Here is a 14,413-nt window from a genome sequence, read left to right as displayed (position 1 = left end):
GCTTGTGAGATTGTAAGATTGTGAGATTGTGCTGTGTATTGCCCTGCCCCCCTCCCCGATCGACACACTCTCCGATGGATTAATTACATTGTTGCCGCAGGAAAGAAATAACCATCTGGATGTAGTTAATCAAGAGAGGTGATCATTCTCTCCCTCCGCTGCCTTGGCCCCAGAGACCTTCCTAAGATCAGCAGCTTCTCTGGCCAAATATTCAGCACACTCCTTCCTGCTCTTGACTTCGCTGATGAAGAAGATCCCGACCCACGGGACAAATATCAGAGCGGCTACGAAGGGAAAAGCTGTCCATTGGTTGCCGGTGCGGTCAACGATTGCAGAACAGACGATGGGGCCGATCCACGCTATAAAGGTGGGAAGTCAGTGATGATCTGATTGGGGAGGGGGTGAGATGGTGGGGTGGGCGTCGAGACAGCAGCCCGAGCTTCCCCGCTGACTTACCAGAGCCTTTTGACACAATACCCAATAGGCTAAAGAACATGTATTCTCGCCCGCGAGGCACTAGTTCTGCCATGAAGGCTTGACCGTACGAGAACTGGGCACCCATGCTAAAGCCGAATTGCGCATTGAAGAACCAGAACTCCCACAGATTGTGATAGCCAACCTTCGTGGTCCATATCCCAATCATGCCCCACAGTGCCACCAACAGGCACCCAAAGTTCGTGGCTTGCAGCATTGTTTTGGTCCGGATATGGAAAAGCCGCTGAATATAATAGGCGCTGCACGAATCAGTCGGTCAATGTTTAAGAAATTGGGGGCTAGAAATTCTACCCGAAAACGCCCACTGCTGCCGATGCGCCTTCAACCATGATAAGATATGTATTCTCGGTGGCTGAGAACTGCACGACTTGTGTCTGACTTATCGCAACAAGAGTGATCGTGGTGCCCTAGAAAGTAGGGCAGTCAGCATTCTCCTCTTCAGAGCTGTCGTGGGCGGGAAGTTGGGCGGAAGTCGCTTTGATAGGGCCTGGTGGGATTATATGAGGAGAGGGGGTAGAGAATTGACGAGACTCGTTCATGCTTACAATACCGTCCGCAAGGAGAAAGAACGCCACAAGGTAGAATAAGGTCTGCTTCAATGTCCACGCCTTCTTCATAGTCCACCAAGTGTGGCGGAACCCGAAAGTAAGGTAATTGTCCCCTGCAGGGAGGGTCGGTCCGGGGCGTCTTTTCTCCCACAGAAACCAAGGAATGGCAAGGACTATCCAGAACCCCGTGCACACTGCTACGGAGACGGAGTATCCCCAATTGTTCAATGATGTTGAATTATTGGCCCCGATTCCAGCAAGTGCAGCCAGACTTAATGCCCCACAAATTGTAAACCCCACATTGTTCCAGAAATAACTTACGTTCATAATCTTGGAACGAGCCATTGAGCACCTACGTTCAAACTCCTCTTCCTTTATGCTACCATTGAGAAACTCTTCCCTCGCCTGACGAGCCTCTGGCAAGTCATGTGCTAGTTTAGGGAATATGGCATTGAAGAATACATACGATGCCCAAAACGTGACGCCTTGAAAGCCGTCAGCGCGAGGTCCACCGAGGAAGAAAGCGGTGTCACTCACTGCTTAAGATATAAAGTGCCATGGCAGCCCTCCATTTGTTGGCTGTGGTGACCCCTAGAAAGCCAAATTCAAATGCCCAACAAAGCACAGAGAAGCCCCTGACGACCCATGGGTTCCAGTTGCCATAGTCCGCCAAACTACCAATGCCAATGAAGAGAAGCGCTTGAGTAAGAAATGTTAAGCCAGTGGCGATCAGGATGACCGAAGTGTATGCCTTTGTCTTATTGCCACCTCCCCAGAACACATGACAAGGTGCCGTAGGGTCAACGCCGCAAGCGGAGCTACCTAACGGTAGTACATTTGGGTTGAACCCCGCTTGGTAGATGAGGTTCTGGAACAGAAGACTGGAGCTGGACAGAAATGAGTGGGAGAAAATATGTGAGACTTAACAACATACTACTGAAAAGATCCGATACCATTGTTGCCTGCGTACTTCTCAGTAGATTAGCACCCGATATTCCAGAGATTTTGAAAGAGCTTCGGATGCTTCCCCCGCGGCTAAAACACAAGATCACGAAATTCATAGGCCTTCTGAGGTAGCAATTCGGCACTCGGCACCCATGGGACGGACTATTTGCAAACGGAATGAGAATGACCCTTACGTATGCGTAATAGGAGATAACCTCCTTCCTCGTCGCAGGTGAGCCTTTGGCGACATACTGGTCGAGATCCCGTACTTCATCAGATCTCGTTTCGCCGCCGAAGGGAGAGTTGTCCGGAGTCGCCACCGCGCTGAAAGCCAGCTTCGAGATGTGATCCTGCTCCCCTCCAGCCTCGAAGTCCTTATCGGTGGCCATGGTAGAGTCGGGGGTTCAGGCGAAACTCGTGGTGTCGTACTTGACCTTTCGCTCAATTGCGCGGTGGAAAGCGGGCAGAACGCGTGCAAGAAGCAATTCTTGAGGGAAGGGACGCTCCTCAAGTACTTCGAGGAGTGCCTTTCACTGCCAAACTGAAGTCGCTAAGTGGGATGTAGTACAAGGTCGACAGAAGGGTTGGGAGGTGCAGATCGTCGTCGAGTAGGATGTTCGGTTCAACCAACACTTCCTGCAAGCCACTCCCAAGAGAGACATCGCACAGAGAAGGTTACATCAGCCCCGCTTCCATCCATGATCTTCCGCAAAGCCGGCTTCAAGTTGATCCAGGCAAGCCATACCGCGATCAGATTGGTGGGCTCCCAGTGGCTAGCACGCGGAACTTCCCGTGACAGTCGTGGCTGGGCGGGAGCGGTTGCCTGAAGAGGAAGACCGAACGGACGCTTAGATTAAGCGAGGGACTTCCCCTATTGGCCAATGGCCAATCTAGATATCCATACCTCGGGATGGATGGGGCGAGCCACGCTCTGGGCAACTCTGGCGTCGCCTTATGCGTCTTTCTTGTGCAACCATCGTTTTAGCACCACTTAAGGCTCTTCTATTCCATATGGCGCCCAGGGCTGCAAAAGCAGCGGATGTGGAAGCCGCCTCAGGGACCGGTCACACAGAGATGACGTTCTTACTGTACAGAGGGTAAACACATTTGGCTTGTCCCTTGTAAACGCGATCATATGTCGGTGTGCTGTTGCCATAGAGGCCTTAGCACATTAAAGTTTAATAGGCAGGGTATGCACGTGCTTTCACTATGCAACACCCGTCTCCGACATACAGCGCACATACAGCACTTCTACAGGAGTTCAATCCGATGTGTTCACCCCCTTTACTGTACTCCTCAGCCGAGGTGGCAGGTCCACTCGCGCTCCATTCTCGCCTCCCTCAGCAATCGCATCCCAACTTGCCGACACGACTGCCCTTCAACAAAGGAAGCCCCTCGGCATGGCCAAATCCTGTGATCAAGGAAGGCCCAAATGACTCGCCCCGGACGCTTCAGCCCTCGCCAAGGGCAATCCATGACTCGCATTGGACGTCGGGCAAGTGCGGCCCGCGAACTGACCAGTCGTTTTTGGCAGATGTCCGCTGGCAGACGACTCCCTCACCTCGCTCGCTCAGCGGTCTGATAGCGACACAATCAGATCTAAAAAGAGCTACAACCTTAAAACCCCCCATTGCTCCGTAAGAACCCACTTTTTGGCCGTCAGCCCCACCGCCGAGTGGCCCAGAGTGGGTGATCTAGGCGATGGAAAAAACTCTTAGTGACGGATGCTGGTATCATCACTTGCCTACTTGCCATTGCCGTGGTTTGGTACCCCAGTACATTGGCTTCGCGGGCACGGAGGACGGGGACGAAGTATACCTCATGATCCACCCCATGATCTATCTGTCTGACAATGCTCTACAAAGCCTCTCTTACGGCTGCTTACCCTCCCTTCTTTTTTCTCTTTCGCCTTGTTCCCTTCCTGTTTCTCAAAGTCTCTTCAGCCCAACTGTAAACACTCGGATTCACCGACCAAGTCGAGATGCCTTCAAAGCTTGCCTCATACGTGATAGGAATCGATGTTGGAGGGACTAACACTGACAGGTGAGAACACCGCCTCCTGTTTGCTTTGTGGCTTGCTGACACACCCGTAGCGTTATTCTTCAGAACGAAAGTGTTCTGGCCTGGCACAAGACTGCCACAACATCAGACATCCAACAAGGTGTCGAGACAGCAATTGCAGCCGTCGTGAAAAAAGCGGCCACACCGCAATGCCATGTAGACTGCGTGAAGATTGGCACAACGGTTTGGCTACCCGATTTCTTTCATCTATTCGTTGTTAGGTGATGCTATGGCTTGCGTTGAGGTTGAGCCTGTTTATTGGCTTAGCCGTGATAGGGAGGGATCACCGTCAAAAGCAAACACAAACCCCGCACCATGGCCCTGTCCCAACGCTTCATCAATTTAAAGTGCTTCTTTTTGCTGCATGGAAGGTCTTCTGATGTTCTATAGCAATTTGTCAATGCCGTGTTGGAACAGGATGCGAGCAAGCTAGACAAGGTTGCAGTCGTTCGTCTCTGTGGCCCCTATTCCAGGGGTTCACCCCCCTTTCTGGACTTTCCTCCAAGGTTACGGGCTTTGATGGAGGGCCACTTTGGTTACGTTGATGGTGGATATCAAGGTGAGGCGCTTTCTCGACCCAAGTCCACACTCAGATGAAACTACCGTCCACCACCCTGTTCGGCATTGCCGTTCATCTTGAGTCGACGCTGACAATTCTCAGTTGACGGCACACCGATTTCACCCTTGGACCCAGATCAGCTGAGAGAGCAAGCATCCATCATCAAAACAAAAGGAATCACAAGTGTCGTAGTGGTTGGGATCTACTCACCGTCAAATCCATCCCAGGAGGATGAGGCACGAAGCATACTTGCAGCCGAGCTTGGACCTGGCTACGATATATCCTGCTCCTCCGCGATTGGTCGACTAGGGTTTCTAGAACGTGAGAATGCCGGAATACTGAATGCCAGTTTGAGGCGGTTTGCTCGTCATGTCATCGCTGGGTTCTCATATGCTGTTGGGAAGCTTGGCAAATGCAAGCTGTACATCACGCTGAATGATGGCACATTGAGTAAGGCCTCGACGGCTGCTGAATATCCCGTGAGATGTTTCTCATCGGGCCCTACGAATAGCGCAAGAGGTGCCGCCTCATTGGCTAGAGTAGAATCTGCTTATGACTCTGATGATAGCGAAGTCCTTGTGGTTGACGTTGGGGGGTACGTACCTATATGTACCGCGAGGCGGTGAAGCTGACATAATTTTGAAGCACGACAACAGACATATGTGCATTACTGAAAACCGGGTACCCTAGGCAATCCTCTGCTTTTGTCAAGATCGCAGGTGTAAGGACCAATTTCACCATCCCAGATGTACACAGCATTGCTTTAGGTGGGGGATCAATATGCCGAGTGGATCGCGATCGGACCGCTGTCGGTCCCGACTCGGTAGGATCACGGCTTGGACTGGACAGCATATCGTTCGGAGGGAACACCTTGACCGCAAGTCTCCTTTCTCTTTCCAACATCCAATACGAGTCACGTCAGGATTTCTCGACCAGGGATCTTCGTGCTTGGTAGCAATTAAAGCTCCCGGACAGGGTCCAGTCCTTGCGAAGACCTTGCATTACCTTATCTCTGCGGCCAATCTACCTCAAAGTATCCATCCTACCAAAATAGTACTAACTCCATTCAAAAATTAGGCCACGGACTTGGTGTTTTCAAACAAATTTACTGACAACCTTGTCCCGCCATCGACCAAGTCGGCCGGGCTTCGCGAGATTTCACGGGCTCTCGAGGAAGCAATAGATCTTGTCAAAACGAAACAAGGAGACGCAAAGGTCATTCTTGTTGGAGGCGGAAGCATTATCATTGGTGATCGTATTGCTGGGGTCGGAGAGATCATCAGGCCGAAGTATTTGGAAGTAGCCAATGCCGTCGGCGCAGCCGTATGTCACCTAAAACGTCGTTACGAACCTGCTGACATTTGCAGATCGGGAAAATTAGCGGCACGGTCGACAAGACTGTCGTTCCAAGAGGAACAACCATTGACCAAGAACTCGAGGATGCCAAAGCCCTTGCCATTGAGCGATGTATCGCCGCCGGAGGTAACAAGAGAACTATTGAACTCGTGGAAGTAGAGACGGTGCCGGTGTCGTATGTCACTAATGGGGCCACACGGCTCTTCGTTAGAGTTGTTGGAGACCTAGTCGAGGGGTATGAAGAACATCAAGACTCATCACAGCCTCACCTAAACGGCGATGCATACCGGAAACCAACGGATTTCTCATCGCTACGAAATGGAATCCTTAATGACCATTCCTTGATGTCTAAGGGCTCGTCCTATGATATTGTTGAACACGTCGATTTGAGATCCTACCGACCTAGGATTGAAGGCGATCTCTGGTATTTGTCAGAGTTGGATCTTCAATTTCTGCAGGACGGTACCGGGGTTCTGGGCGTTGGGAGTTGCGGAGAGCCCTATCCAGTTTATTTGGCGTGTCTGCTGGCACTCCGAAATGGTGGAGAGATTATAATTAGGAGGCAAGATACGTTACCGGACAATGCTGTTGTTCTTGTTGGTGGCTTCATGGTAAAGATAACTCCCTCCTCGCAGACCACAGTCCCATGCTAACACATATGAAGGGATCCCCAAGTGTGTACTTGGAGCGAATACCTGGTTTGAATGAGTATGCTACCTTTCGCTATCAGCATGTTATTGATACTGATCATTTCAGGGTCACGGATGCGATGCAAGCTGCTATGAAAGCAAGCGGAATCTCGACTTTTGATGCAGTAATACCTAATGAAATAGGAGGGATGAATGCTTTCGAAGCATTGCTGGCAGCTCACCGCTTTAACAAAGCTACACTGGACAGCGATCTTGTTGCACGAGCATATCCTAAAGTCTGGCAGACAGTCAGATGTCTGCACGGCATCCCAATAACACCAGCTGCCGTAGCAGATGGGAATGGTCAGCAGGAGGTAACACATCTCTCTTCTTCACCATTTATAATCATATTTTGCTAACAAAGTTCAGATATTTCAAACATCTCAAGACAATTTTGAAGCCGAAGACCTCATGCGAGGCGCCTGCACAGAGTTCGGTTCCCTCTCAGGGATGTGCATTAACCCCATCCACGGCATCGAAGCCAAGACCTTGCCCCGCAACAGCTTCTCTCACGGTCCGCTCCCTCCCCCTTTTCGAATCAAAAAACTAATAATCTCCCAGCATGGACAATAGGACGTTCCATTGCCCTCTCCCGCTCTCAAAAACTCGACCCCATCTCCGCCCTCCTAAAATCCGAGCGAGGCATCCTCCTCTTCACCGGTAAAATAATCTCCGTAACGCGAAACATCGGCTCAGGCTTCACTCGCGGGAGCGTACTTCTCTCTCCCCTCACCGACACTTCTTCTCCCCCTTCTAAAACTCGACCCCATACCCCAACGTCTTCTCTCCTCGTCGACTTCGAAAACGAAAACCTCTCCGCCACCCTCCGCACCCCAGGTCAAGCAGACAAGACATTAGCAGTCTGTCCAGACCTTATCACCTTCCTCGATAAAGCGAACGGTGCCCCGCTCGGGATTTCGGATTACAAATACGGGCTAAGAGTGAGCGTGATTGCTTTAAGGGCGCCACCGATTTGGACGAGCGAGAGGGGGTTGGAGATGGGTGGGCCGAAGGCGTTTGGATTGGATGTCGCTTATAAAGGAGTGGGTAGTGGGGAGTACGAGGCGCCGAAGAGTGTGTGGGAGATGTTTGGGGAGGGGAAGTGAGGGCTAGGTAGATATGATGATGATTAGATGATAGAAACTGATAGCTGGGAGGGAGTTGATAGATGAGCTATACTAGCGGAGTTTTACGAATGCGATGGTTTCTTCAAGAAAACGCTTTTACTTTGTTAACCTCTCATTTCTATCACTCCATGAAACTTAAATGACGAGATACTCCCAGTTCAAGGCGTGTCTACAGGCGAGACTTGAAATAAGGGAGGTATCATATTACGATATGGTGAATCTCCGTTTTATTCATATGGTCTCATATGACAACAGTGATCATGTGTACTCTTAGACAAAAATTGACTTTCCTCCCAATATCCAGATCCTCCATTGCCAAGGGGATATCTGGCCAGATGTCTCAGTTTGAAAGGTCCGTTTGTCCATCTTTCTCGTGCATAAAATAGATGTATGGGATCAAAGTTTGGTATTAATGATACGGGGTTTGTTAAAAAGACAGCACATGCATCGATTGCCGTGAGCTCTGAAGCAGAAAAGCCTTTCGCCGTCATTGGTACGTAACGCTATTTATGACGATTTCTGCTACCGTACCGCATAAACGAGATTTTTGATGCTCATGCATCAACTCAAAAAGCTCTTTTCCCCTCAACAGTGAGAAAGGGCCCGTAGTCAAAGAGGATTAGCTCACTTTTTGGAGCAAAATTCCATGGATCGAACCATATTTGGGTCCAATTGGATGACCATATTTTTCAGCAAGGGCTCTCTTCGGCCATTTTGAAGGAGGGTCCGCGAAAGTCATTAATTTTTGGCAGGTCGAATACTCAATTTGCTAAAAGTAGCGATGAGCCAATGTACAGTTTAAAGGCTGCGGTGACGAAGGAAAGCAAATAATCTTTTGTTGTGGTCTGAGCTATCCTTATCGGAAGGAATGTGGGGGTCGTTCATTCCAAACTTTGAATTAGGGCATGTCTTGGAAGCAACATCTGGACCCCAGTACCTCAGTACAATAAGAGGACGGTGAAGTAAAGGTTGATTTGAACTTGGCACTTGCCCTCATTCATCTCGAGCTTTCCTGTCTAGTATCATGTACTCCACGACAATCGAGGGCTTTTTCACACTAGCGACAGAACTCAATTGCTTTTGCAACCACGTCAGAATTCCCGAAACTTTCACATATATCGAGAACATATATATCGATGGCGTAATAACAGTTGTTGAGCAAACGAAGAATTGATAATCGAGTTCTGAGAATTTTTTTCAAGTTCACAGTTTTGTCTTCGCGACCTCTTTCTTGAGCTCTTCAGCCCTCATCCTGTCCCTCACAATCCTCCTGAGGATCTTCCCCGAAGCTGATTTTGGAATCATGTCGGTAAATCGAATGCCTCCTCTTAACTGTTTATGATTGGCAACCTTTCCATTGAACCACTCCTGGATTTCCTTCTCGAGAACCGAATCTTCGACATCTTTTGCAGATGCCGCCTTCACAACATACGCCCGAGGTATTTCTGTGGCTCGATCGGCATTATAGACGCCCACGACACACGCATCAGCCAGTTTCCCGTGACCGCAGAGTACACCTTCAAGTTCGGCAGGTGCAACTTGGAGTGCCTTATACTTGATGAGCTCTTTTAGTCGATCGGTGACGTAAAAGTCGCCTTCCTTGTTCTGATATCCAATATCTCCTGTTTTCAGGAAGCCATCTAGGGTCATCATATTGTCTGTGGCGGTAGAATTGTTGAGATAGCCGGCACATACGTGGGGGCCTTTGACCCAGATCTCTCCGTTCTCTCCAATGGGTGTAGGAGCTCCAGATTCTGACATGATTTTGGCCGACATGTTAGGCAATAGGTTGCCAATAGATCCGATTTTGCGTCTCCAGTCATTCGATCCCTGCATGAGATTAGATGAGGGACTCTGAAGTTAATGGCCGGTAACCCACTTGAAGAAAGGTAAGGACAGTCAATTCTGTCATCCCATATCCTTGCTTGACCGGAATCTTCAGCCGTTTCCAAAGGGCATCAACCAGTTCGCGTGCAACCGGAGCAGCCCCTGTAGTAAACCAAGTCATTGAGTGCCTGAGAGCGATTCACAAACAGTGATTGACTTACCCGCAAGACCACTCTTCACAGAACTCAAATCGTACTTGTCGACGACTGGCGACTTGCTGAGAGCAAGAACAATGGGAGGCACCATATGAAGGAAAGTGACTCGGTGTTCTTGGATCGTCCGGCAATAAGCTTCAAGATCAAAACTGGGCATTACAATAGCCTTGTATCCGATCTTCAACGCATGGGTCATCACAAGAATCAACCCAAAAGCGTGAAAGAAAGGGAGCACGCATATAATACAGTCTCCTCGGCCGTCTGGTCCCACCTTACCACTCAGATCTTCTTGAATTGACTGATACGATAGCAGATTGAAGACTACATTTCGATGTGTAGTTTGAACACCTTTGGGCAATCCGGTCGTTCCACTCGAATAAAGGATATAGGCAGTATCTCCGGGGGAATTGACAACACGACCTGTCGGGTCCGTGTACCTCGCATCGGAGAGAAAATCGACGAAATGCAGAACGTCTGAATGTGTCCCATTGCCAATCAGCAGAATGCGGTCACGGGGTATCCCCACAATCTTCGCAGCTTCAAGAGCTTTGCCTAGACAAGATGATTGTGTCACCAAAGCCTTAGCTCCAGAGTGTTTCAGTTGAAATGCGAGTTCCGTCACGGAGTAAGTTGGATTTGCTGGAGAAGGAATCCCACCAGCTCAAAGAGTCCCAAAGTGGAGGGCTGGAGTATCCACGCAGTTGGGCGAGTACCAGCCCAGAACGTCGCCTTTTTGCCAGTCCCACAGGGAGCGGAGAGCATGACCAAAGGCGGCTCCAGTATTTTTAACGTCGATGAACCTGTACTGTCGAGCGGCGTTGGGCTGGTGAAAAACCACTATGGTCTTGTCAGCTCTTTCTTCCAGATTTCTGCACGCTTTTTATACACCTCTTTCGTCCGGGAAGTCTCTCTCTTGTTCAAAGAGGAAGTCCCAGATGTCAATCTCTGGGATTTGAACGGGAGGGAAAGGAGATTCGGTAGCCATAATAACGAAAGGGAACGGTTGCTGAATGTTCGACCTGAACACAGGGAAGTCATGCGTTCATGTAGGTTTCCAATTGTAAGATCTTAAATCTTACCACAGGAGGAAGGACCTGAGGTTGCCGAGATGGTGATCCAGAACCGGTTTCGAAGCCAATCACGATCCTTGTTGGGTGAGACCAGCATTGTGTAACCGTGGAGTTTTCACGGAGCCTCTGGGTCCTATATAACCTGCTTGTGTCCACATGTTAGCTGATCCGATTGCGAATGCTGCAGTTGTGCCGCAAAGGTTTGTTGCAGAAACGCTGGAGAGAAGCGAAGTGAAGCTTTTGGGGCTTTCGGCACGAAGTCTACTGGAGTGCACAGCGGGGATCTCGGAGAGCCATACTCCGTAAGGATCACTAGACCAAGCGAGATGTGCGAAACGCCGCTTGCATGCTTCACTCTAGCAACAATCGCCCTCGCTTCCCTACCACGTGCATTACCCCGCCCCTCCCCCCTCCTGCTCTTCCCAAGTCTCAACTATAATCGAAAATCTTCACTCTCTCTCTTTAATTCTTATACTTATAATTCTTAGAGATACGAGTATGGGGCTGGGAGAGGGGATAAAAGGGGCAGGTAGTAGCGTAAGATGGAAAGTGGAAAGTGGAAAGTGGAAAGCAAACTTCCAGAGTCGAGAGTACGGAAAGCCGTGAGGACGTGATGTGCCAGCGCGCTTCCCGTATTCTGCTGAGATGATTTACCCTAAGAAAAGTCGTACACCACTCCTCATATACGTAACCCGACCTGACTTAGCTCTGCTAGTATTGTACTCCTACTCCAGATTATATAAGACTTAAAGAGATATAAGAAAGGTTTTTAATTAGCACGAGAGTTAGGTACTAAAAAATTAGTACTTTACTTTTTCGTAGGGTAGGCATAAATTTTTTAAATTTTTTTTTAGCGAGGTGAATTATGAAAATGGGTTCTTATGGCTTTTCGTAGTAGGGGGCGCATTTTCAGGGGCTACCTTCAAGCCTCATTGTCAGCGGAAGACTTCGAATGAAACATAACACACAATTGATACCCGAATATTGACAACTGAAGCAGGCTTTAACCCATATGGGGAAGGTATGAACGAGTAGATTGCAAATATTGGAGGGGTATTGAGAAAGTGGCGTGCTGAGCACGCGGGGTTACCAAACAAACACAGTAAAACCCATCAAATCCAGGAGCTGCTCATGCAGCCTCAGTGAACGCCACTTCTTTCCCTTTGCTCGCGAAAGGCTCCGCTTCAGCCCAACCAACCATCGGTTCTGGATGGTTCTTGTGGAACCAGAAGAAAAAGTAGCTCAAAGCTGAAGCCTTGGCTGAGCTGAAATTCAACAATCCAAACTAACAGTCTTAAGCCATACCATTTTATATAAAGCCAGCCTTCCTATCGGTGTAGGAAAGCATCAGCCATACCTGTACCCAACCGAAGAAATTCGCATCATTACTCAATTCTCTACTGCTCAGTGGAACTCAATTGATCCCGATTCAAAATGGCCCAAATCGCCTCCACCTGTGAGGCCGGCACAATCATCACATTGAACGCATGGGTCGATCCTTCCAACTGTGAAAAATACCTCAAGCTCTTTGAACCCATTGCTGCAGAACTCCGCAAACACCCGGAGAACCTCTTCACTGCAATCTGCGTGAACCCAACCGATCCTGGTCACATAAGGATAGTGCACGGTTGGAGCAAAGACTCTGCTTGGTTTTTTGAGGTAAGCTGCTCCGAGTGGTGATCTTGGGGAAAGATGTTGAAAAATTGGTCACAGACTTTTGTGAATGGTAACGAGTCCTTTCAAAGTTTCAATGCGGAGACGGCTCCGATGTGGATTAAGCCTCGTGAGTTTTGAATTCTGTGACTGTGGCAAGATGCTGAAGAATGATAGGTGTGATTGAGCATTTTGATCGATATGTTGAAGGGTAAAGGCAAAACTAGGAAGGCTGGAAACCTCCCTTGAGTCTGGGGGTGGCTTGAGGGACAGAAGCACGTAATCTTGGACGGCACGCGTATTACTCTCTTTCTTGACTTTGGATTGCCGTTGTGAAATGAAACCTCCTCCTTGCCTCTTCGCCGAATTTTTGTCCTCAAACTCAACAAGTAAGAGTACGAATATAATTATGCATTACTATTTTGCGAGCAAGGTTCTCTGGCTTCAATCCTGCACAATGTTCACGTAATTCGTGGTAAACTTCCACTGACCGGCATATCCCTGTGCAGGAAAAGTATAAGAGCCATACGAAAGGTGATTTCGTCCGAACTCAATCGTCTAGACTTCTGATATATCTCATGTCCCTGGCCTTGCACCAAGGCTTGTTCCAACTTCTCGGTCTGAGCAAAGCTCGCACCGAGTCTCGGATCCCTCGCAGACGTGCGAAGAGTAACTAATTATGCAACAATAACAGACATGGAAATGAACAGCAACGGCGTTCAAAGATCTTCATTGTTGGTATTTACGCAGAATCCCAAATGTCTACCCCCAAAACGCCAATGTCCATGCCATGTTTATGCCCGAGCCATGCACCATTCCACTCCAAATATTCCAGCCCGATTCTTGACCAATATTCCAATCAGATCAAATACAAAGCCGCGCCCATAGCAGCAGCACCCCAGATGGGAGCTTGTGTCATAACTGCTGCACCAGCCGTAGAAGATCGTGTCGCCGAGTTGGCGGCGTTCGATGCCGCACTCCTGATGCTACTCTCAGCCGCTGCCGCCTTGCTGCTTATGCTCGAGATCTCGCTCTGCAAGCTGCTCTTCGCTGCTCCTGTAGCTGTAGCTGCCACACTGGAGATACTGGCAATCGCTCTGGAGGCATCGCTTTCTGCTGCAGAGATTGCAGAGTTAGCAGCGTTTATTCCGGTCGAAATCGCTCCTCCTGCGTAGCTTGTAGCTGTTGAGAGAGCTCCGCCAAGATAGGAGGTTGCGGTTGAAAGTGCTCCTCCAATGTCTGAGGTAGCCGTGTCGAAACCACCGCCGACAACAGAGGTCAGCGAGTCGATGACACTATCGATTTGAGGTACGGCGTTGGAGGTAGAGGCGAGTGCCAGAACGGCGAGGACTGGAAGGGTTGAGTAACGCATTGTTCTGAGGCTGTTCTGTAGATTGTAGATGGTAGAAATTTGGTTGAAGAGGGAAGTGGAAATTGAAAGATGACGACTTTAGAGCTTGAGATAAAGTGAATAAGGAATCAAACCGAGATCAGGAGAGGTCAGGGCAACTTATGTACTAGCGAAGGTGACATGACACCAGCCCAAGGTTAACTGCAAACAGAATCCTCGACGCAGCAGGTACGAGCTCACACTTGGATAAGCTGTGCCACGAAATTGCGCAGAGTGACGTCGTGGCTCCCTTTTTAACGGAGATGTTTCCTCGTTGGGAACTTTTCGCGATGTTTCGTTTTCAGCTGCTCCGATGGTCTGGGTCGCTTGGCTTGTGGCTGGGGAGATTGCGTGGACCACGCAGTGGCGTTCAGTTTCTTCCGAGATGCCGAGAGGGAACTAAAAATAAACAAGGGCCTTTTTATGGTTCGCAGTTCGCAGCTGCATTTAATCCTCCTTCATTCAAACATTTTCTTGT

At 49.3% G+C, this 14,413-nt stretch overlaps 5 protein-coding genes across 5 annotated transcripts; 2 read left to right on the top strand and 3 right to left on the bottom strand.

Annotated features, from left to right (window-relative positions):
- On the bottom strand, positions 1–2,593 carry K444DRAFT_579608 (MFS general substrate transporter). The gene is made up of 7 exons (XM_024877671.1): positions 2,183–2,593; positions 1,978–2,012; positions 1,581–1,930; positions 1,041–1,528; positions 787–902; positions 457–734; positions 1–359 (listed from the first exon to the last, which is right to left on the bottom strand). The coding sequence occupies exons 1-7, from the start codon at positions 2,375–2,377 to the stop codon at positions 130–132; spliced, it is 1,692 nt and encodes a 563-aa protein (XP_024743325.1). The 5' UTR covers positions 2,378–2,593; the 3' UTR covers positions 1–129.
- Positions 2,594–3,969: 1,376 nt separating this feature from the next.
- K444DRAFT_639591 (DUF917-domain-containing protein) lies at positions 3,970–7,759 on the top strand (the record flags this gene model as incomplete). Its single annotated transcript, XM_024884396.1, has 11 exons — positions 3,970–4,031; positions 4,082–4,232; positions 4,440–4,608; positions 4,711–5,203; positions 5,254–5,431; positions 5,686–5,931; positions 5,976–6,575; positions 6,629–6,672; positions 6,721–6,967; positions 7,023–7,167; positions 7,215–7,759. 11 exons carry the CDS (start codon positions 3,970–3,972, stop codon positions 7,757–7,759), a joined length of 2,880 nt encoding a protein of 959 aa, XP_024743324.1.
- Positions 7,760–8,905: 1,146 nt separating this feature from the next.
- K444DRAFT_649585 (putative phenylacetyl-CoA ligase) lies at positions 8,906–11,099 on the bottom strand. The gene is made up of 5 exons (XM_024885585.1): positions 10,711–11,099; positions 10,520–10,659; positions 9,829–10,402; positions 9,660–9,769; positions 8,906–9,610 (listed from the first exon to the last, which is right to left on the bottom strand). Exons 1-5 carry the CDS (start codon positions 10,805–10,807, stop codon positions 8,984–8,986), a joined length of 1,548 nt encoding a protein of 515 aa, XP_024743323.1. The 5' UTR covers positions 10,808–11,099; the 3' UTR covers positions 8,906–8,983.
- A 1,227-nt stretch (positions 11,100–12,326) lies between these two features.
- Positions 12,327–12,760, top strand: K444DRAFT_658746 (uncharacterized protein; the record flags this gene model as incomplete). The annotated part of the gene is made up of 3 exons (XM_024886299.1): positions 12,327–12,551; positions 12,606–12,675; positions 12,723–12,760. The coding sequence occupies 3 exons, from the start codon at positions 12,327–12,329 to the stop codon at positions 12,758–12,760; spliced, it is 333 nt and encodes a 110-aa protein (XP_024743322.1).
- Positions 12,761–13,012: 252 nt separating this feature from the next.
- Positions 13,013–14,087, bottom strand: K444DRAFT_115911 (uncharacterized protein). Its single transcript, XM_024870360.1, has one exon. It carries the CDS (start codon positions 13,915–13,917, stop codon positions 13,405–13,407), a length of 513 nt encoding a protein of 170 aa, XP_024743321.1. The 5' UTR covers positions 13,918–14,087; the 3' UTR covers positions 13,013–13,404.
- Positions 14,088–14,413: the final 326 nt, after the last annotated feature.

Source organism: Hyaloscypha bicolor, assembly GCF_002865645.1.
Source record: "Hyaloscypha bicolor E unplaced genomic scaffold K444scaffold_13, whole genome shotgun sequence".
Taxonomy (NCBI): Eukaryota; Fungi; Ascomycota; class Leotiomycetes; order Helotiales; family Hyaloscyphaceae; genus Hyaloscypha; species Hyaloscypha bicolor.
Note: the sequence above shows the minus strand (reverse complement) of the source record. Positions and strands in the feature narration are given on the sequence as shown.